The sequence below is a fragment of the Phymastichus coffea genome, unplaced genomic scaffold (genome assembly GCF_024137745.1).
Source record: "Phymastichus coffea isolate CEN01 unplaced genomic scaffold, Cenicafe_Pcof_1.1 PCOF00055, whole genome shotgun sequence".
Lineage (NCBI taxonomy): Eukaryota > Metazoa > Arthropoda > Insecta > Hymenoptera > Eulophidae > Phymastichus > Phymastichus coffea.
In genome coordinates, this window is record NW_026706866.1 from 270,144 (window position 1) to 291,694 (window position 21,551).

General features: G+C 36.2%; 2 protein-coding genes across 4 annotated transcripts in view; both read right to left on the reverse strand.

Annotated features, from left to right (window-relative positions):
• Nucleotides 1-134: 134 nt before the first annotated feature.
• On the reverse strand, nt 135-2,246 carry LOC131665992 (uncharacterized). 3 transcript variants are annotated; one of them, XM_058938301.1, is made up of 6 exons: nt 1,981-2,246; nt 1,350-1,392; nt 1,190-1,252; nt 995-1,100; nt 598-848; nt 135-522 (listed from the first exon to the last, which is right to left on the reverse strand). In XM_058938301.1, the coding sequence occupies exons 2-6, from the start codon at nt 1,365-1,367 to the stop codon at nt 418-420; spliced, it is 543 nt and encodes a 180-aa protein (XP_058794284.1). In that variant the 5' UTR covers nt 1,368-1,392; nt 1,981-2,246; the 3' UTR covers nt 135-417. The 3 variants fall into 3 exon arrangements, with proteins under 3 accessions (XP_058794284.1, XP_058794283.1, XP_058794282.1); XM_058938300.1 differs by having other exon boundaries at nt 135-525; XM_058938299.1 differs by having other exon boundaries at nt 135-848.
• A 563-nt stretch (nt 2,247-2,809) lies between these two features.
• LOC131665912 (neuropeptide CCHamide-2 receptor-like) overlaps nt 2,810-21,551 on the reverse strand; it is a 43,380-nt gene continuing 24,638 nt past the window's right edge. Inside the window, exons 2-7 of the mRNA XM_058938160.1 lie at nt 12,639-12,890; nt 9,745-9,893; nt 7,838-8,037; nt 6,256-6,437; nt 5,420-5,634; nt 2,810-4,708 (exon numbers count right to left, since the gene is read on the reverse strand). Of these exons, the coding sequence (XP_058794143.1) occupies nt 4,513-4,708; nt 5,420-5,634; nt 6,256-6,437; nt 7,838-8,037; nt 9,745-9,893; nt 12,639-12,890 (1,194 nt within the window). The 3' untranslated portion in view covers nt 2,810-4,512. The remainder of the gene's footprint in view (nt 4,709-5,419; nt 5,635-6,255; nt 6,438-7,837; nt 8,038-9,744; nt 9,894-12,638; nt 12,891-21,551) is intronic.

Sequence of the window (21,551 nt, forward strand, 5' to 3'; positions counted from 1 at the left end):
CAAGAAGATTTGAGAAATATTCTTTGCTAAGACATTAGAATCTTTAAACAATGATTCCTTATGTTAAACTACAACTAATGACTAGAGTGATTTGAAGTAAGTAATATATTTCACATTATTTTAACTTGTAAAAATCAATTTAATCACTAAAAGATTATTGACATGATTATGATATAACAGTCTTATTTGTAGTAATGCATTGAGAATTATTTAATTATTGTAGTCTAAAATCCAATTCCGATCATATCTGTGTTCAAAAATATTTTGTTTACAACCAATACATAAATTCTTATAATTATCTTTGTGTTTCTCCCCAAGCTCGTGTATTCTCGAAAGTTAAACTTAAAGTAAATGGTTTTCCCAAAATTGAGATGACTAGAATTGATGACGGTAGCATTAAATCGTCTGTGATAGTTCTCATTCTCTCATTAATCGAGCAGTGTAATCACGCTGCTTGACTGCTAAATGAAGATCAAGCTGCCCTGCTATTTTTGCTCTCATTTCTACGGTATTATCACACCTCTTCTGGCAGAAGAAAATTATATTAGTTTTGATTACAATGTAACTCGGCATTATTATGATTATTCTTGGTTTTACCTGATTGGAATTCGGAACTGCTTCGAATGCAGACGAGCAAACGATATTTTTCACAAAATGCGTGGCAATTTTCCGACAAACCTCGAAGCCTGATAATTGATAACGTTTGTTGCGAATAGCACGAAGTTGAGCTACGCTGGGTTTCGATGTAGAGTCAATAATGTTGGCCACTGTCTTCGAAGTCTCGGGTATATCTTTGAACACTTTAGTCAATACTTCTTTCATTATGCTTCCATCTGCCTCTGACTCCCCTGTAAAATTAGTAGGTCATCGTCAGTATGCGAAACGAACGGGTTCGAGGTGTCTCGATATAATCGCGAAATGCGTTTCTATGCGAGATCATTGTTTCGCAACAATACTTATACGACAATTTTTCAATAAAAATCTCAAATCCCACCGAGATTGATAACGTTATCGGTCACGTAAACTCCTTGGTTTATTTGCCTCTGCAGATCTGTAATTCTGTTTAGTATCAGATCTAAATAGTCGTGCGTATCTATAACCTGCGAGTGCACAAAGCAAAAAGAAACAGTAGACAAATTATAATATGCGTTTTATTTATGTAGACTGCGAATAAAGTGAGAAGTCTCACCAAACTTTCATCTTTGGCTTTGGATTTTTTGGTCTCCACGTGACTTTTCTCTGGTGGCAATGTCTGTATAAACCGACAATCACGGAGCACACATGAGTCAACGGAATAGGATTTTAAAAATATAACTACGTCATAGCGCGCAATTTCACTTGAAACTCACCGCTGACGACCTCTTCATTGTCGTCGGTTCTCGCTCTCGTTCGCTAAAACAATCAATTAATGACGCAGTTTATCGCAGCAGCGAATTTGATGGATTCGTATGTATTTCGACTGGCGAATACGAGCCGACGAACGAAACAAAAACGCGTTGAACGCACGTCACGCGGACACGAGTATCGGAAAATGCCGAGCCGCGTAACCACAGTCGGTCAGTCGTGAGTCCAAATATTTTGCCAATAGCCACTCATCAAAATTGGTTCTCATCGAGGCGAAGGCTGCCAATTGATGGCGCCGGCCATGCTAAATCTAATGCCTCGTGAAAATTGCCCGTTTTTTCCCGATTGCTGCACGCGGCAACAATTCATTATGACCATAGACGCGCGCACAGCAGCTCATCAATTGAAATATACCTCGACGCGATTGTAAAGACGATTATTGATCAGAACTGGCATTGCGCACGGGCGAATGCAGATTCGATTGATATTTCAATTCGAAACAAACCAATCATAGCTCGATACGCTTCGTCTTCAATCCCAGCGCGGGGAGGAAAATGCATTTCGAGGAAATAATTGGAGAATCACTGAACGCGCGCTCCGTAACTTGATTTCGTGTAAAAATGTCACTCTTCTTACCCGGTGCGCAGCTGGGTCGTGAGCGAGCAGTTGTCGGGCGTCCGAGCGCAGCGTGAAACTCCCCGATGCGAAAATTCGGTCTATCGGAAAAGCCAAATCGGCAGAGGCGACGGTTAGCTGGGAGCGGAGCTGGCGGCGTGATTGCCAGGCCGAGAAAAAAAAAACGAATGCGCGAACGGGGGTGCAGCTTGCCCGGCTGCGGAGTAGACTGCTGGCAGGTCGCGTGGCTGCAGTCCCCACTACGCGCGCCGTATACAAGTCTGCGCCGCAACGGCAGCTGCAAGTCGCGGCGGCGGCGGCGACGACGAGGGCAGGCGCGGCGTGCAGCCGCCACCGCAATCTGCTGCTGGCGAGCTCCTCGAGAACGTGGCCGTCGCCGCACGCACACGTGCGCGCCCGTGTGCCGTGTACCTGCCCGCCAGCAGCAGCCGCCTCTATATAGCCTCTTTATGCCGCCAAAGATTATCAGAATCCGCTGAACATCTGCCATATACCGAGCAGGCGCGCACGCCTCCTTTCATTTCGTCATATATACGCTGCTGCCGCGCGCCGTGGATCCGGCTGCTACTGACTCTCTCTCTCTCTCTCTCTCTCTCTCTCTGTGTTCCTTCCAAACTCGCTTCTTTTCTTCAAAAATACCTTGGAAGCATTTCCAGCTTCCGTCACCTTCGTTTTGGGATAGTAACTAAATCAATTGCACTTGACACTTTCTTATTGGTTATTCCGACGATTATCTATGATTATCTTGGGACTCAGAAGATTACAAGTTCGCGTCATATTTTTCAAAGCAAGATTTTTATTTTTTTTATTATTACATAGCCGCCACGGAACCTATCACTAATACATCTATGAGACAACGTTGCATATCGAATGACGTATTTATTAGTCAGTTAAATATTCTATCATGTAACGCAATAAGCAGTATTTTCCCCATTTGTGATCATCTTGTGTTAGTAAAAAAGTTTTGGAATGTTATTCACAGTTTTATTGGCGTATTAATATAGATGTGCACCTAGAAATAAAAAATATAATTTTTATATTAACAAGGAACATTTACGATTTCATGCGACGTAACATTATTTCTTTAATATATATCTGCCATTCATATATATAATATCATACAAAGGAATTCTATATATTTATATAGTGTATTATTGAACTATAGCATTCGCAAAATGTGATGGGAACATTTTTAATACGCGGCAAAGACTTATCTATTACAGCACGACTTTAAAGTTAATAAATTCATATATACATATATTGAATATAAATTGGACATTTAAATTATTGCATCCATCAGTTTTGTGTCCATTAACAATTAAACCAATCACAAAATAAAACTATCACAACAAAAACAGAAATTATTTCTTAAATAAAATTCATATCAAATGTAACTATTTATATTTCTATTTAGATATAATTATCGTTAATATGACTAGATGAGGTGCATTAGAGTTCAATAGAGATACACGGTAAAGTCAACATGGTCGTCATCATATATTCACACGTGTTACCAAACTGAGTGACGTGTACTCGACATTAGATTTAGTGAGTAAATATATTTCATAGTTTGAAAAAATATTTTATAGACTCTCGCAATATACTCTTTTATAGTTTTTCAACTTTCGTTCGTTTTAAAATTCTACCTAGAATTTTCTTTTAGGGTATAACGAGTTTATCGTTATTAATTTCCAAAGAAGTTTTTCACACAGTAGCTTGATTAAAAAACGAATTCTCTTTTGTGTGAAATATACGTGTATATTGACGTGACACTTTGATACTAGATACCGCGATGACTGAAATTCAATTCTCATGATGACAAATAAATAAGTCTGAATTTTCAATTTTATCATGTCAATAAAGTTGCCAAATTCGCGATCGACAGTCTCTCACTTTATGAATACATCGCCCAGTACATTAACAATTCATAAAGCCAACTGACACTTCACAGAAATCATCGTTTGTAGAAGGGTCGCAACAGGTGTACACTACAACTACAACCACAACCTACTTTGAAAGATTCAAACTGTTTTATGTGAGATAAAATATTATTTGTCGGATACTGAGCAACTTTGGTTAGAATTATGACAATGCTTATCGTGATAGCGACTGGTGCCATGCAACGATTAGTATGTCGTAATAGCGAGATTTTGTGAAATCATCGTAAATGCAAGCGTGGCGCCTTGAATGTCTAAAAAAACTACGCGATAGCAACCCAAAATCGATCATGGCAAATGGTCCCGAATGATGCAGTCATTATTAATAACTCGAGAAGTTACATTGATATCCGCGTCGAGTGTTTCAATTGCGTACACGGTCATAATATCCACATGTAGAGTACTCATATTCCAATTGACGCGGTCAAATTCAAGATGTATAATGCAGTGTCGTCCAGATGCGCGCGTAATACAGCGATGCGTCAGGAGCTTGCGCGGGCTGTACTTGAAAGTCGATCGGTTTGGGCGCGCAGTCTTGGAAGGCGGCAAGAGTCGATCGGAGTTACAAGATCGACTCCCGCTAGAGAAGTTGGCCTCAAGTGGATTTGCTGATCTCCCCGGTGAAATTCAGGAGCGTGCTGGAGTTCAGCTCCTGCGTGTGCCGTCTGTAGGTCGAATTGAAGCTCGTCTCGTAGAGCGTGCTGGCCTCGCCCCTCGTCCGCGGAAATCGTCCCTGGGCGTTTGCCGCCCTCCTCACGCTGGGTATACAGCAGCACAAGTATTCGTTGAACCTGCGCACAGCCGCGCCAGCAACGACGCCCGTTTATTTCATTTTAATATCTGCCAGCTCGCGTAACCTATATTTTTATATAAAGCCTCCTCTTTCTCTCACTCGTGTAATAAAACGGCGCGACCACCCTTACGGCTGCTAGTTCCTTCTATTCTTTCGCAACTTGCTAACTAATAGAGGAGAAACAGGCTTCATATTACCGCGCGTATTTGATTGGGTGCCATATTTATCTTCCTCTTTCATTTCTGAACACTCTGACGAAGCAATTTCCTCGATCTGTCGACGAACCGAGCCGGCGGTTTACGTCAATGTACGCTTTCTTAAAATTCGACGTAATAGTCAAATCTGAAAAAAGTGGCCCAAAATTACCACGCAATCTCGTTCGAAATATCCGCGACAAAAGAAAACTCAGTTAAGCATACTCTACAATGCACCAATTGATTTCCCAAGCAATACCGATCAATCAAAAAAATATAACGTTTGTCGGGAATGGGTTTGCCTCATCTTCGACGGATTGAAAAATAATTACTTTTTCCACATTAAATTTGCAAATTGCACTTTAGGTCGACAATTAGTTCAGATTCTCTCATTTTATCTCATTGTTCATCGAGCGTAATTATGCAAACTGCGGAATTCAACAGGCTGGCAATAATATGTACCCGTAATGATAAAAGAGTATCGATAAAAATGCATTTATATAAGAATAACTCACCTTTTCCGGAAAGTTCCACTGACAAAATATAATGCAATGGGATTGACGCAGCTGTTGATGAAGCTCAAGCAGAATCCTATGATTCGGAACGCGTGCCAGAATTCATCGAAAACTTCTCGAGATGACGGGTAAAAGTGGAACCACAGCATGAAGGCGTGGTAAGGAAGGAAACACAGGAAAAATATGACTACAAACGATACCACCATCTTGCCGACCTGCAAAAACGGAAATGAGATTGGTCCCTCAGACATAGCTGCAAAGGCATTCGATTATTCACCATACAAAGCTCGTCGCGACGTCGCGATTGAATTCACTGTCGCAATTAATTCCATTGCAAGCCGTAAAAGTCCAAGCGTGGCTTTGAAAATGACTCTTGGCAGTCGCCGCGAAGTCGCTAGGAGCATACGGCTCATTAAACGGCATAATTAGCAGGCTTATCGCTTTGATGTAAATGCAGATTGAATTGCAGAAATGGCAACTCGACGATTTGTCAAAGCTCTCTGCACCGATGCTGCAGCGCTCCCGGGAGCTTGTGCGCGGAATCGGAGAAACGTAAAGCCCGCAAAGCGAAGCAGATCTCGATGGCAGAGCTTGGAAGAGAATACGAATGAAGATGCCAAACGAAGCGTCTGAAACTATGCGATTACCTTTCATATCATAGTAAAAATGCATAGAGCATCCCTCGGCATAATAAGTCGCGTCGCGAAAGTAGTACCAGCGACGCGTCTTGCGAGCAAAGCGATCCTCCCGGAGTGGCACATGGCATATATATATATATATATATATATATATATATATATATATATAAGCAATATGTATATTTTTGCGGCACAGACCTTTTTCCTCGCCTTTATTTGCTCGCGATGGTGAGGAGCTCCCTGTTGCTCCCCGGGCATATTTCTTGTTGAGAGTTCTAAGTGACGAGCCATCCCCAGGTAAAATCCCGATATGATAAGCAGAGGGATCGCGTAGTAGACGAGAAATTTAAATAGCACCATGGTTTTCTCGTAGCCGTCACCTACGCACACACAAACAAACGCAAATGACAAAATCGATGCGAAATTATAATATAAATACTTTTAATTACAAAAAACATCAAGTCGTGTGAATCTAGAAACTCAAGAGATAAAAATAAGTAAGTCCTAATTTTATTCTGCTTTTTTGCGGACCACAGTAATAACTGGAGAGAAAACTTGTTCAAGTTTGAAGTGTTTCCCTCGTAAGATTTACAATCTTTCTCTCTACCATCTCCAACTTCCGGCTCTAACGAAAGTTAGATGTGGCATATAACTATTTGAGTGCGGTCAAAGTTATTCCCATTATAAATTAAAAAATAAAGTTGTACGATAGAATGACACCGCACGAAGCTTCAAAGAACTGTAATTTGTCTTTCAAAAAAATTCAATACGATTGCTAGAAATTGCTGATCTGCCAGTTTTCAGAGCTTCATTTTCGGCAATTTCTATTTAGGCTAACAACATTTGCAATATGCGTTGAGATTCAACCCAACCGTCGCGAACTAAGCTTTAAGGCTCACGTCAATTGCGTCATTCATAACTATCATTTCTCATGGTTTTCAACATTTAAAGCATACAAAATAGTGGTTTTCTAAAACAGCTGGATAAGTTATTTTTTTACAGTGATGTTCTTTAATAAATTGGTGTATTCACTTTTAAAAATGTTCACAAATTATTTCATTAGTTATAAAAGAAAATATTATTTCAGTTTCTAATGTACAATCGTGCAGTACATTAGTATTAGCATTCGTCTAAAATAAATAACTAGAATAATCATTTGTTAAACAGTGTATAAATAATCGTTGTCGCCATTCAGCATTATAGCAACTATTATTTATCTAAACGAGCATGCACACATCTAGAAATAAATTATAAAGCCAGCAATAAATCACAAACGCATTATAACGAAAAATACGAAAGGCACAAAGTCAAGTCTATAATACCATAAGCTGAACCTAAGAAAGTGGAGAGCAGCATGGCAAAGCCGAGTGAAAGTGTCCTATACTCAAAATAAGCCGAGGCTTTGCTTTTTACCGATTTGGACATCATTCTGAATTTTCAGAGGATTTCCAATAAAGCCACCCTCGCGAGATTGGAGAGTAAGAGAGAGGGAGAGAGAGAGAAAGGACGATTAAAACGGTAGGTAAAGGGATGAGCACGTCGACGTAAGACATGAGAATGGCGAGACGTTGCGGGGATAACTAAATATAATGGACAGTAAGGAGAAGACCAGGCGAAAAAAGGTCAGAAGGTTGCACATATAACTACGTACAAGCACGCACAGAAACCCGCGAGGAAGGATGAAGCGTTGCAGAGTTGCGTTGCCGGTGAAAACACATCACGAGAGAGAGAGAGAGAGAGAGAGAGAGAGAGAGAAAGAGGGTAGGAGGTGGGAAGTTACCGAATTCTTTGGGGAAGGGGCTGCAGATCGCGATGCTGTGGTTGCCCTTGAGGGGTTCCCTCGGCACATGAGAGAACAGTGCCGCGGGCAGGGCGAGTATACTCGCCAGCACCCAGATTAAGCTGACGGTCATGATGGTCAACGGCTTGGCCGACAATCCAGCGACATGCCGTCGGATCGGATTCACGATCGCATAGTACCTGCAAAAAGCTCGCTCTCACTAGCTGTCCGCTTCTTTTACTCGTCCTTTTTTTCACTACCCTCCCATTCGAGGCCGCGCGACAAAGCCTATCGAACTGCACGCTTTGTCAGCTTAGCACTGATTACGCAACCCCTCCGTTTTTAATTTCTTCCCCCGCCTTTTTGCTTTTTTTTTCTTGCGTTCTTGGCGCTCAGCCCTAAGTCTGTCCGAGAGTGCCTTTTGTGAACCCAGAATTTAATCTATTTGGCCGCAAGAGACTGATGAAAATGACAGCCTCTGATGTGCTATCGCGCAAAAATCCCAGCGATTCTTTTTTAATTGGATTTTTTCCGACCAGCTATTAAGTACGTCCTGCCTTTTTTCTTCCCTTTTAATCGCGCTCATCAATTCATGGTCAAAGCCTTGGCTTAGGGAATAAAGAAAAGAAAAATGTCTGTTTACTCGTTATCCTATTTTGTATGAATTAATTTTTTTTAAGTTTAATTTATCGAGCACAAATCATTAGAAGAGTTTTTTTTTCGGATAACCTTCGAAAGGACACCATCATTTGTGATCGTCAAAACTTTCTTGGCGAATACAGTCGGAAAGCAATATGTGACACTGTTAATAGCGCCCACGCACTCCACTCGGAAGTCGTTCTTCTTTTTCGAGCGACGAGAAATAAGCGTAATAATATTGCCTACTTGTAACTATTGTTTTCATACATTGCAATTGACTGTCTATTACAACTTTCATAATAAAGAAAATCATGAATTACGACTTTAATTGAAGAGATATAACATGAATCAAATTATAATGTTCACTGAATAAAATTATTGCGTGTACAATTTGCTGTTTACAACTACGAAAATTTCCTGTCCTAAGGAATGTTTTGATCAATTAAAGACATTCGTGAATTACCGAACTTTTCCTCGCGTAGTAGTAAATTTGACAGTTGTACAAGTTGCCATGGCAGTCAAATTGGATCAAATAATACATCATTCAAGAAGTTACGTAAGCAATTCCATATAAAAAATCCATCATTTCGGCATCGTTTCTTTGGATATGTTCCAATAGCGTTCTCATAACATTTTAAGGATGCATAATCTTAATGTTTCTATATCATCGTTTTATGGAACGTGACCTACGCAATAATATTTGGTAGCATTACGTAGTACAACCGTGACACTGAATTTATCTATAGAAACGTTAACATCGGTCAACGCGAAAACGTAAATTTTATGGTTTTGAATGGTTTTTTGAAACTTAATAAAAATCGAAAAAAGGTATAACTCTCAATAGCAATTCGATTTACATGGCTTTAAATACTTTAAAAATCACATCTTTCATTAATTTCTACTTGAAATTAATGAAAAAATTTATTATATTATTATATTTAGCATATTTATTATATTTAGCACGACAAAAAAACTTATTGTCGTTAACGAAAATGTCTAATCGACAATTTTACAACAGGATTTACGTTATCCAAATCCTACGAAGGCCACATTTTCTAGCAGAAAATAAATCAAGATATGGTTTCCAAAGTATTTAAACCTGTAAAGTATGAATTTGAATTTTGATTTAGATTTGTATTTTTTATGGTAGTATGAATGGTTTGATTGGCCGGAAAATTAATTTTTTTATGTGAAATTTCTCGTATAACTGAGAGAAAAAGAAAGAAAAAAGCTAAAGAGATGGTAAAAAAGTAGTAAAAAAGCTGTACCTTTCAGCTGCGAGAGCAGTAAGAGTGAAGACAGAGACGCCAATCGAGATGTCCTTGGCGTACTCGGAGAGCTTACAAACGGCGAGACCCCAGGGCCAAGACTCGATGGTGTAAAGGATCGAAGTGAAGGGGACGCAAGTCACGATAACCTGTTGCAATCAATACATACATACATGTCACATCCGATGATTAGAGGTGCTAAGATGCGTAGTGTGTATAAGCCGCTGACTCGTGTACATATATGCGAGCATGCATTAATCAACTGTCTCGAATCGAATCACGTAAGCAACGCCGCCGGCCTAATTTTCCGAATGACTTCCTGCTGATGTTCGCAACGTCCACTTCCACTCCTGCTCGCGCGCGCCGCGCACGTTGTCTTGTCCTCCCGTGAGAGTTGACCTCCTCACCCTCATAATTGCCAATGCCACTACGAACGCCGACAAATTGAAATATTACGCATTCGATTTGGCTGCACTTGCACGATAATAAATCTGTGTCGGGCAGCTTTGGCTATTGGCCAAGTGCGTTCGAATCTGTACGACTAGGCCTCGAACACCAGTTGATCGATCTCATTGGACGCTCAGTTTTTGATTTACATACTCATAGAGCTCCATTGCTTTATATTCAATCTGTTTATTTATCGAGGTGCACACTCATTTTTCATCGTCGCGAACCTTCGAGTTCCTTCCGAGTTGGCTACTCTCCGTTCGATAAATGTTTTCGTGTGTATAATTGGCTGAACAAATATAACTGCAATGGGAACTTCTATATTTATATACGGTCATAAAGCTATTAGAAAAAGAAAAGCGCAATTTTTAGAACATGAATTACGTACCGATCGTTACGTCCTACAGAAAGATAGAACAAAATAAATTATAAAAATTTGTTAAAACAAAATTCATCGAGGGACAGGTTCACATAAATTTATTAATTGTAAAATCCTATCGCAATCACTAACTCAACTGTACAGTGTTATAAATAACTTGTATTTTTTTTATTATGTTCAAAATACTTTTTACTTATTCATAAAAATAATGACGTTCAATTTAATTTCATAGAATATTTGATTCCGGCTTAATAGCCGAAAATAACGACTTTCAACTTCATTGAATATTCAACCAACTTGAAAGTTGTTAGTAAGTCAATTGCTAAACTTGTATGAAAAACGTGTCTTCTTACTTTTATATTTATAGATAATTCTGATGTGGACTCCGATGGGATTCAATAATGAACAAAACCTCATTGTCATGATTATCGAAATTTGGATTTAGCATGATGTTTTCATTTGGCGTTCCATTTCGCAATGTATGTTTTAATTACTATCCGAACTATCACGAATTCTAAATTCAACCGCATAGTGTATCAAGGATCGCGCCAATTTATTACTATACGTGTGTATATGCTTTAACAATAGAATAACAAAGATCAATTAGAAAACCGTATAAGAATACTTGTTTATTGATGTTCTTTTGAACGGAATTTTCATAGTCCATAAAAATATTATGTATAGTTTATCAAATGAAGAGTTCTCCATTCGCTTAGTGAATGTAAATTTTGTAAGCAATACATTTCTAGTTTCACCTATTAGTTTAAAGGTTTTTCATTGATGATGGAAAATAATACTTTTCAAGCAGTATAAGCGAATACCGGTTGAATTTTCCTCCTTGATACATTTTTATTTCATAAAATTTCTACTTTACATACTATTCGTCATGGATTTACGATAATATGAAGACATCAGCATGTAAACATCCTTAGAAATTGATTGAATTTTGTTAATTTAAAAAAATTTCACACAGAATTCAGTAAGCGCTTTCCCGCAAACGCGCGGTACTTACACGAGTATACTATAATGGCATACGTTAGGGGGCAAGTGTGGTCGTAAATTTGTTGACAACAAGATATATTGCTGCAAAGTGGTTTTAGACAGTTATTGTAAAAAAAAAAAATTTTTTTATATAATACATCTTACAAAATACATTACATTGATTGATTTAATATTTGTACGTAAAATTTTCGTTAAACTCTGATAAGATCAGTAGAAACAATTTCAATTAAATAAAAACTTCATTATTACAACTTAATTTTTCATTGTACGACGAAAGAAATGAAATTTTATGTTCTATTAAATAAATAGTTCGAGCACAAGAAATACAACGCTACTCTTATATATTCACGTTATTGTTTGTATAATAAACGTACTAATAATTCTTATGAACGCTCTAGAATTGGAAATTTCGTACATTAAATTGTCTACCGCAAATTTCTTCTAACTATTATGACCTTATTGTGCGGAGTAAATATTCACTGACTTGCAAACTTCTCATAGTTCGCTCATTAATTCATTTTATATAAAATTCCAAATTATGAGATATAAGAGTAAGATTATACAAATTAGCTTTCTATATAGAAAACTTTTCAAACAAGTTTGTCAGTTCCAATGTATTAGCAGTTAAGTGAACACAGTCAATAGGAAAAAGTATCTGATACTTTAAGAACTACACCCACTGTTTGGAAAGAGCTTTTCAGAGGATAGAAACGAGGGGGACTTAATGCGTTGGCATAGAGATCGGACATATAGATCATGTGCTTTCAAGTTTTTCTATCATCTAACGTTATTCAACGATTAAATTAGTGTATTTTAACTTGATAAATTATTTCTCCGTAATTATGAAGATTTATTTATTCGTTTGTTGATACGAAGACATAAAAGATAGATTTTTTCGAGGAATGATTATTTCCACAGCGATTCAATAAACGATTGTACAGTACACTTGTTTGTATAAAGGATATTTGAGATAACATTCTTTATCCGCTGTGTTTTAGTTATCATAATGAAAATTTCAAATGTAGTATGTTAAATTTATTCAGCGTGAATTATCATGAAACCTTACCAGAAGATCGCCCAAAGCTAAAGAAAGTACATATATGTTTGGAATATTTCTCATGTTTGCATGCCGTAGCAGAGTGAAAACCAATACTCCGTTGCCAGCAACGCCAACAACTAAAATCAGCAGAAAAACGATGGGTACGATGTACGTCTCTGGCCGCTGCACGTATGGAATATATTCGTCGTCTTCATCTTCCTCTTCCAAACCGAATGCCGTTGATATCGAGTCATTTACTTGCCAAGTGAAGTTGTACATCTGAAACATCAAATATTTTTTATTATTTTTAGAGCAATATGTAAAAGTTAATAACAATCACATTTTTATATATTGTTTTTCAATGTCGAAAATTTTTGCTCTACTTCGTCAACAAAATAATGCTTTTGTTGGATGTGCAATCTTACGTGATATACACGTGTAAGAAGAAGGTTTATAAATGACTTCGTTTCTCAACCGCTCATGTCTTCTATCGCTCAACTATTGACAAAGTACATCATTTGTATAGATACTCAAAGCCTTGTATCTCAATATTTTTCAGGTAACAAAGAATCACTTTAATTCATCATCAAAAAATTAGATATTTTCAAACTAGTTATGACACTTCTGCGAATAATTATTAATTAACCCGAAATATTTATTTCAGTTTATTTATAAATAGATAATCGCTGATTTCTGAAAAATTCCTGGTATTTAGAATTTATGAAGTCTTTTGATATATTTTAACGTGATTCTTTGTATAAAAACAACTAAAAAGAACTAATCAATTCGTTAACATTTATGTTACACATAATTAACAAATAAGATCGAAACTGATACAATTTTTTATGTATTGTGTGTGTGTGTGCGCGTGTGTGTGTAGATGGATTATATCTATCTGAAATTCATTTATTCACCTTCGAATTACTTGCTTCAATGCAAGCAAGTTTGCACGATAAATTGTTTCATAATACTCTGCAATCTCGAGCATCCGAGTCTTCGCAACTTCAAGTATTTAGTATATTTTCATTAACTTCTAAAAAATTTAGGAATATTCCATGAATGAATTCAATGAAATAATTAATTTAATTCTATTTTGACTAATTTTTTTATAATAACACCTTGTTTGCGCTACAAATAATTTTTATTGTTATTGTGGTAGTTGTATATTATTAATATGTATATAGAGATATGTTGTTATTTTTTCTAATTATTAATATGAATGTCATTGTTTCTTTGCATAATAATACAAATTAATAAACAACACTGAAATTGATTTGCAGTATAAATACGATGGACAAAAAAAAAAGCAATATATAATATACTATTATATAGTACAACATAAAACTCTCAAAATTAGCATTAACTTTACTTTGTAGTTGAAAAAACAAGGCTTTTTCCAACAAACCATTCACTCTTGGAAGACCAAGTGAATAAAGCATTGATAAATTAGAGCTCGTTTCAAGGATAAACCTGCTTTTAAGAATCCTTCAAGTTTCTGCTTTTTGTTTTTAAGAGCTAATATAATAATGTAGCTAAGTACTCAAAAACTTTACAATCAGAATCACTTAGCATTCAGAATCCAGAAATACAGATTCTATTACAAAATACTTTGTTCATTAAATTTATTTGAATTCTATTTAAAAAGTATATGTCCTGCACTTTTAGTGTTTATGCCCCTAAACAATGTATAACTCAATGTGCTAACTTCAAAATTACTTTGGTTTAATTGCTGGAAAATCTAATTCGTATCAGTAGAGGAGAAAAAGGTAGCTCTGCAATTAATTAAAAACTTTTTTAGCAATACGAACAATTTTAGTAATTGCAAGCGCCGTAAAACTATATAAAGTTTACTACAAAATCTTCTAAATTTTGAAATGTGTTCAAGAACTTCGTATAACTATCATTGAATTTCTCGTATAGTCATTTTAATTTTAGCTCTAGAGAAGTTTATCTCTGAAAATTAAATTGTCAATAACAATATTTCATGATTTCATAAACTAAGCAGAAAATGAATTCCATTAATAATATTGTTAGAACGTTTTGGTAGAAAAACAACCTATGGCGAAAATCCCGACCTAATAAAACTTTCTATATATTATACGTAACAGTCAAAACGAAATAATACAACGGATATAAAAATCATTTGCCACCAAAATTGCTGTAATCATATGCGTATATGTTACTTCCTTCTATTTTTAAAATAGGTCGTTTTCACACTGGATTTTATACATGAATATTCCTTTGATTGCTAAAAAACATGAATTCACGTAGTTTTAATTATATTCCAAGATGATTAGAAAATTAACCGAACCCAAAGAATATAAGTAATATTTATTTGGCATTCACTAGAAATCAAAAGTACTTTAAAGTTGACAATAACTGGTGGTCGTGTATCCAGACACTTAATTTTCTCATTTGACAAGAAAAATAGTGTAGGGCATTCTGTGATTGATGCTCTATCCTGTGAATTACAAAAAGATAAACGATTCAGTGTAAATCGTGCACTCGTAAAGATGTATGGTTAGAGCTGTCTTCATTTTCATGGCATTTTTTTGTGGAATAAAAAGTATACTGCGGTTTTTATTATAATAAAATCTGGCATAAAGATAAATTATCGCATGTAAGCTCAATTTGTTCATTTTTGTCAAACCCTTTATTCATTTTAGTTTGCGTGAAATATTATGAACTACAAAGCGTCAATTTTGACAGTAACCACTTAATTTAGTACCCTACATTATACCATTAATCAATACTATTATCATATAAATTATTAATTTACATCATTGTAGCAGCTTAAACTTTCAAATTATCTGATTAATCATTCATACATTCAAATTGATTGAGCTGTCAGAACATTTAGTACGTGCGCGTCATAATTGAATACAGAAGTTATTGATAATCAACAGAGCAATAGAATAACAGAGAAAGGACATAATGTAATACGAGATACAGTCATCACGCCGCAAACATCTATTTATCCTTTAAAGAAATGATGAGAGAAGTGCACGAGAATTGCTCGATCCATTGGCAAACATATATGGGGAGTTTAATTGCAGCATTAAATTGAGGTGAACTTTGGAGATGAGGCGATATCATCCGCGGAACCCAGGAGCAGATAAATCGCGATAAAGAAGAATGCTGTGTACGTGAAGACGCGCGCATATATAAATGCTAGATACGTGACCTGGCGGGTTTCGTGGCTTCGTAAAAGCTTATAATACTGTACAATGGAATGTCGACAGAACCGACACAAGAACGAATGCTGTGTATATTCCTTGGCTTCATTTTCGGTCGACCGAATCAAGAAGATTTCATCTTTCTTCAAATATGTTTATCTCTTATACAGCTTTGGCGTGTTGGAATAAATTGGATACCTTCTTCAAGTTAATCAGTCACTGTATGTGTACACTTTGATTAAACGTGTCGATTATATTGACATTTACGACACGGATTTTATATTCATATCGAATGTCATAACTGCTGAAATATTTCGTAGTAACATAAATATGTAAATTATTATCATTCACGAATATACACCAATTGAACTATTGATTTCACATAAGCGATTCTCCATTTTGTCACTGAATAACATGCAGGATGCGGGACGATTATTAAAGCTTTATAACGTTTTCAACTTTTCCATCGTATCAGCAATTTCAATGCTTAAAGAAACATTTGTCTCGTAACCTGATAAAAAAATGTGGCAAGTAAAACTAAATATTTTAGTATTTGTGGAAATTTTTTCAAGGTCCTGCAGCATAAAATGAAAAAAAAGAAAATTCCTAGAGAATCATTTTTCTGAAAGCACTTATATAACGTGATTGGACAAATCATGTCGTTCAAATTGCGAATTCTGGAAAACATGTTATTAAGCAATTGTATATATATATATATATAACGCTGTATTCAATTTAAACATGTCAGATCAACAATCAGTAGAATGTAAAATTCCTATAAGTAAATAATATATTGTAGTTTCAATGTTGAATGTGACTGTGATTTTGAACTTAACATCTAGCTCCCAATATTCTGTTGGCAATCATATTCTACATATTGCAAAATAATGTCATCGAGCGATATTAAACTCATGTTGTAACAGATATAAGCTTCAAATATTTACCATTCAGTGCATGCGCGAAACTCGCAAGTTAAAAATACGTGTAATCTAAAGCTCATCTAAGCTACAGAGCTTGAGCTAAGTTAGATTAATAAAAAACAAGCGATGTAATCGTCTTACGTGAGCCTTTTAAATCTATTCTAGTAAGCCACTGTAATTGATAGCGACGCTAAATTCCCTTTAAATTCTTATTCCGGCAGAAAATTGGAAATACGTGTGATCATTTTTTGCTGTAAAATGAGAATAAGTATAATGTAAGGATGTCTTCTGTAAAAATTTCAAAGCGAATATGCAGATGATTTTTTGTTCTGTATACATATCAAAATAACCATTCAAAATTAAGTATATTTAGTATTTTAAAGTTTTATAAATGTCTCAAAATGTTGTTAACTGAAATATGAATACGCTGCTGCAATATATACATGTATTATTCTCTATTAAAGAGCTTAGAAAATTTTTACATAATTTATAGCTTAGATTGTATTTGCATAATTTTAGTCGTTACAATAAGTATTCAACACGCACGCTGAAATCTGAATTTTATCATGTATACGCGCCACTCGTACATAAAATCATTTGACTCGACGTTAGACGACTTGACAAAGGGTTGGAGAAAAACTCGTTTCAGCACTCGGAGATTTGGTAGAAATAACCTAAGAAGCATGAGCGCGGGAATCGGCGAAACTTTCAAATGATTCGCTGGGCTGAGTGGGCGTTTGAAAATGCAAATGCAAGTGTCCATTGAGGAAAGTTGTCGCAAACGCGTAGCCGTAGAGAGTTGCTGGCGGCTGAATTTACATATGTAGAAGCGCGTCGATGCCGGCTTCATTTGGGCTGACAGGTCTCTGTCAATAAAGCGCATCTCCTTCCTCTCTCTCGTAAACTCCGGCTGCAACTAGCGAATAAGTTAGCCGCGTAAAGCGCGCAAACGGGGGAAGCTCGCGCCGACGACCCGTCGGAAGCTCCGGCTGCGCTCGAGCGCGTGGGTCGCCGCGGCGACAATCAACTCGGTTAAACTTTCTTGCCGCGGCTGAATAATATGGCTAGTAATTGCCCGATCAACACCGCGCTTTGCCGGTCAGCGAACGCGGGCGTGTCACCCGAGCCATTTGATCGCGCGCGTCACGCGAGTGAGCCGCGGCGAGCAGTATCTGGTGCCAGCGCACGCGGCCATTTCAGCCCGCGAGATATATATATTCGACGATACTTGCAGGATAGGCGACACGCTTCGGCACGAGCACCTCGTAAAACATCGCTATTAATGTCTGGCCGCGGTCTAATTTGAAGGTGTGCCGTGTACATATACCTAAAGCTCTTGAGCCGCGGCCGCTGCAGGCTCTCTCTCTCTCGCGCGCGCGCGTAGGTTGCTGCCTTCGTCCATATAGACATACGCATGTATGGCTGCTGTTACAGCCAATCACATACGTACTTAATGGTCAAGCCAACAAGCAAGGGAGGTACATAAGACGCTAAACGAGAAACGTGCGACGAGCTCCTCCCTCTCTCTCTCTCTCTCTCTCTCTCTCTCAAGTATACTTCCTGATTAGGATAACGAGAGTTTATCGCAGATTTGCCACTGTATAAAACGACTGCGCGTCGTCGTCCCTCGTCTTATCGCGTCCCACTTCCCCTCTCTCTCTCTCTCTCTCTCTCCGTTACCCTCGGGAAAATGGCAAACCATTGCACTTGTAAAAAGAACTTGGCGCAGCTGTGATTAATGCCGCGCGATATTTTTCGTCTCGTTCTTTTTGTCGCGCAAGTCGGCATCTGATTCAAATTGCAATTTTCAGCAGCTTTGCATGCGACGAGAGCTGCTCACAAGCAAAACTAATCCGCTTAATCTCGAAAGACTATTTCCAAGAAACAAGACAATGGGCTTTTCGCGCGTCTTCTTCTGCGCCTTGTTTCTTGTTCTCCCTTATCGGCCTACTTGATATTACGGTACCTGGTTAACGATCACCTACCAACTATTCAAGGTAAGAAAAAAGCCTTGTTTCCAACTCTCGTAGAATTGATGGGCTTTGGATATTGCACGCTACTAGGCATTCTAAAGTGTGTTATAAATCTAACCGAATACTTGGGGAGGTTTCCAGTTAACGCATTGACGCTTAAAGCTACCCATATTTTAGAAGTGAGTCGCAATAAGTCCTCAGTAATCCGATAACAAACTAATGCATATAATAAGACTGTATTCACATTTTAAGTAAATGAGAAAAATGACATTTTTGAATGATGTTTAGGAGTCCCCGTACATTTATGCTTTTTTATTGTATAGGAACATTCTATTTTTTCGCACGCATTAAAAACTCCTTCGATCTAAAATTATTCTTTAATGTTTCGGTAATGTTTCGAATATTTGAGAAGCTTTCTAAATAGATGATACATTAATGAAAATTTATCAAACAGTAAATTAAAAAGTATCTTTGCATTCAACATTTATTATTTTGCTGATAATAAACCAAACAAACGCTGAACATTTCACGCTGTGCGTACGTTTCAACAATAGTAAGCAATATTTACATACTATCTACCGGGTCAAGATAAGTAAATATCCGACCGTATACGCTGTGTTGGTTATGTCGAGATTCGCTTAAAGCATATATATGTGTGGATGAAGGAATTTATCGAGATATCAACCAGAACAAATAATAGAAAAACTTCGCATGATTAGCGAAGATAGCAAAACTCATTAATAAAACTGTGAAATTTAGTTTTCCTTAATAAAACAATTTCGAAAAGTTAAATACTTCTATATCAGTGGAAATTAATTTGGAAAAGCGTCTTAATTCGCCATTTACAAAAGTGAATATATTGAATCGTTAGCAAAAATTAGGTGCAATTTGTTATCCAATTAAAATATCATGATAACCATCTGTTAAAAAAATAAATAAAAATTATTTCTCATTACAGCGACACACGCAGCTGAAAAATCAGTAGATAATGTAGACTTAAGAAGGAAGGCGCTTTGAAAAGGACGGTACCCATGAGGATGTTATTTATCAAACAACCAACAAGACCAGCTACCTTAACGTGGACAATACCCTCCTAAAAATACATAAGCAGAAGCTGTACTGATAGGGATGAGTTATTTTTTCAATAACCAGTAACCGATTGTTTTACCGGGTGACTTCAGTTGCGCGTCTCGTTGCAATGAGAAACAATGTTTATTTCTTAACGAATAACTATAATAATATTTTTATTGTATAGAACAATTACGCCTGTTTTTTGCTCATGAATTAACAGACTTTTTTTAAAAGAAAGTATAACAAATTTCAGATTCTAATTGCAATGAAAGTCATTATTCTCGTAATTATTTTGAACATTTAAAACTTTGAATGTTTCATTTTTGTCATACTATTGCCACTTTTAATGAATCTTATAAACCAATTCTGAAATTATAATCTTAATTATCGAAAAAGAAACTCCGGGTGACAACAAGATCTTCATTTTGATTATGGCAATAAAACTTACTTTAGACTTAAGAAAAAACTTTTTTGTAGATTAGAGGAATTTTTATGCGACAGGATTAACTCAAAGGAATAATTCTTTTGCTTTGATAAGACAACTTTTTTTTATCGAATAATTAGAAAATATCTCACTGTTCTTCAGACGCGATAATAAGTCAAATATTTCTTCTTCAAAGATCCAAGAACTTTATTTAGTTTTTTAAAAGTTTTTTAACATATGGATCCCTGAAAAACGCACTTTTAAAATCCATGGAAGTGAAAATATTATTTAAAATTTCATGCATCTCATCATCAAATGGTATGATAGGATTAACAATCTTCAAATAATCTTCTATTGGACATATATCTTCATGACCACCGATCTTAAAAGCTAATATTTTCTCATCTTTAATTCAGGCAAAAATCTACAATTTAATTATATATTAACGTATCAACTAAAAATTAGATTTACTTACCAGAAATCGGAAAATAATTATTTACTCTTATGTACACAGCATTTTCAAAATTCTTTAACTTTTCTGATTCCAACCATCTACATGTAGTATATCTAAAATCTTTTATGTCACGAGTCCTGACTAATGTAGCCAAATTGTCGTCGAGAATGCTGTACAAGTAAATCTTTCTGGGGTTATAAGTTTTTCCTTTTAAAGTTATATTTTCTACAAATGCTTTCATAATAAATCCTAGTCCAAGTCTCTTCATTTCCGATATGAAAGCATCACTATTGTAATATTTCATAATACTATGTAAGTTTGTTTAATATTAGGAGTGTATCATTCAGGTAACGTCAATTTCATCTTTTCTTAAAATTAATTATCTCAAATTAAAAAAAAAATTGTGTGTTTACTAAACACAGTGTTTAATATTACGCGTAACTTGCAAAAAAAATAATTAGATAAGTTAACTTACATTTGCACCCAGTGTGCTGAAAAAGTAAGCCATTTATAAATATCACTGCTAAAGTCAACTCCAGTTTTATTACTGAGTCAAAAACTTCCAAATACTTAGAAACTCGCTTAAAAAATTCTCAAATTTATATACTTCGCTCATCAAACGTCGTTACCTGCAAAATAGATAATATAATTTCGTTGTAGCAATTAATCGAACCTACCAATATATAATTGTGAGTATTGATAGTTTTCACAAATCGATTAATTTTATTTAATTATATTTTCAAGTTTCGTAGATTCAGAAAATGCAATCACATGTGGTCCGTAATCGAGTTATTTTGTGCTAGTTAAAAATTAACATTTATTATTAACACATATAATACACTCTAAGCGATCATATGATTGTCGAAGAATGTCGAATTTTTGCGAGTGTAAAAGTTCGGTACAGACGACCATTTCAGATCCG

Excerpts from the sequence above, each read along its gene's own strand:
- LOC131665992 (XM_058938299.1), bottom strand. Across the intron at positions 1,101-1,189 it reads AAGCCAAAGATGAAAGTTTG|GTTATAGATACGCACGACTA; the intron begins GTGAGACTTCTC and ends GTGCACTCGCAG. Across the intron at positions 849-994 it reads CGATAACGTTATCAATCTCG|GGGAGTCAGAGGCAGATGGA; the intron begins GTGGGATTTGAG and ends CTAATTTTACAG.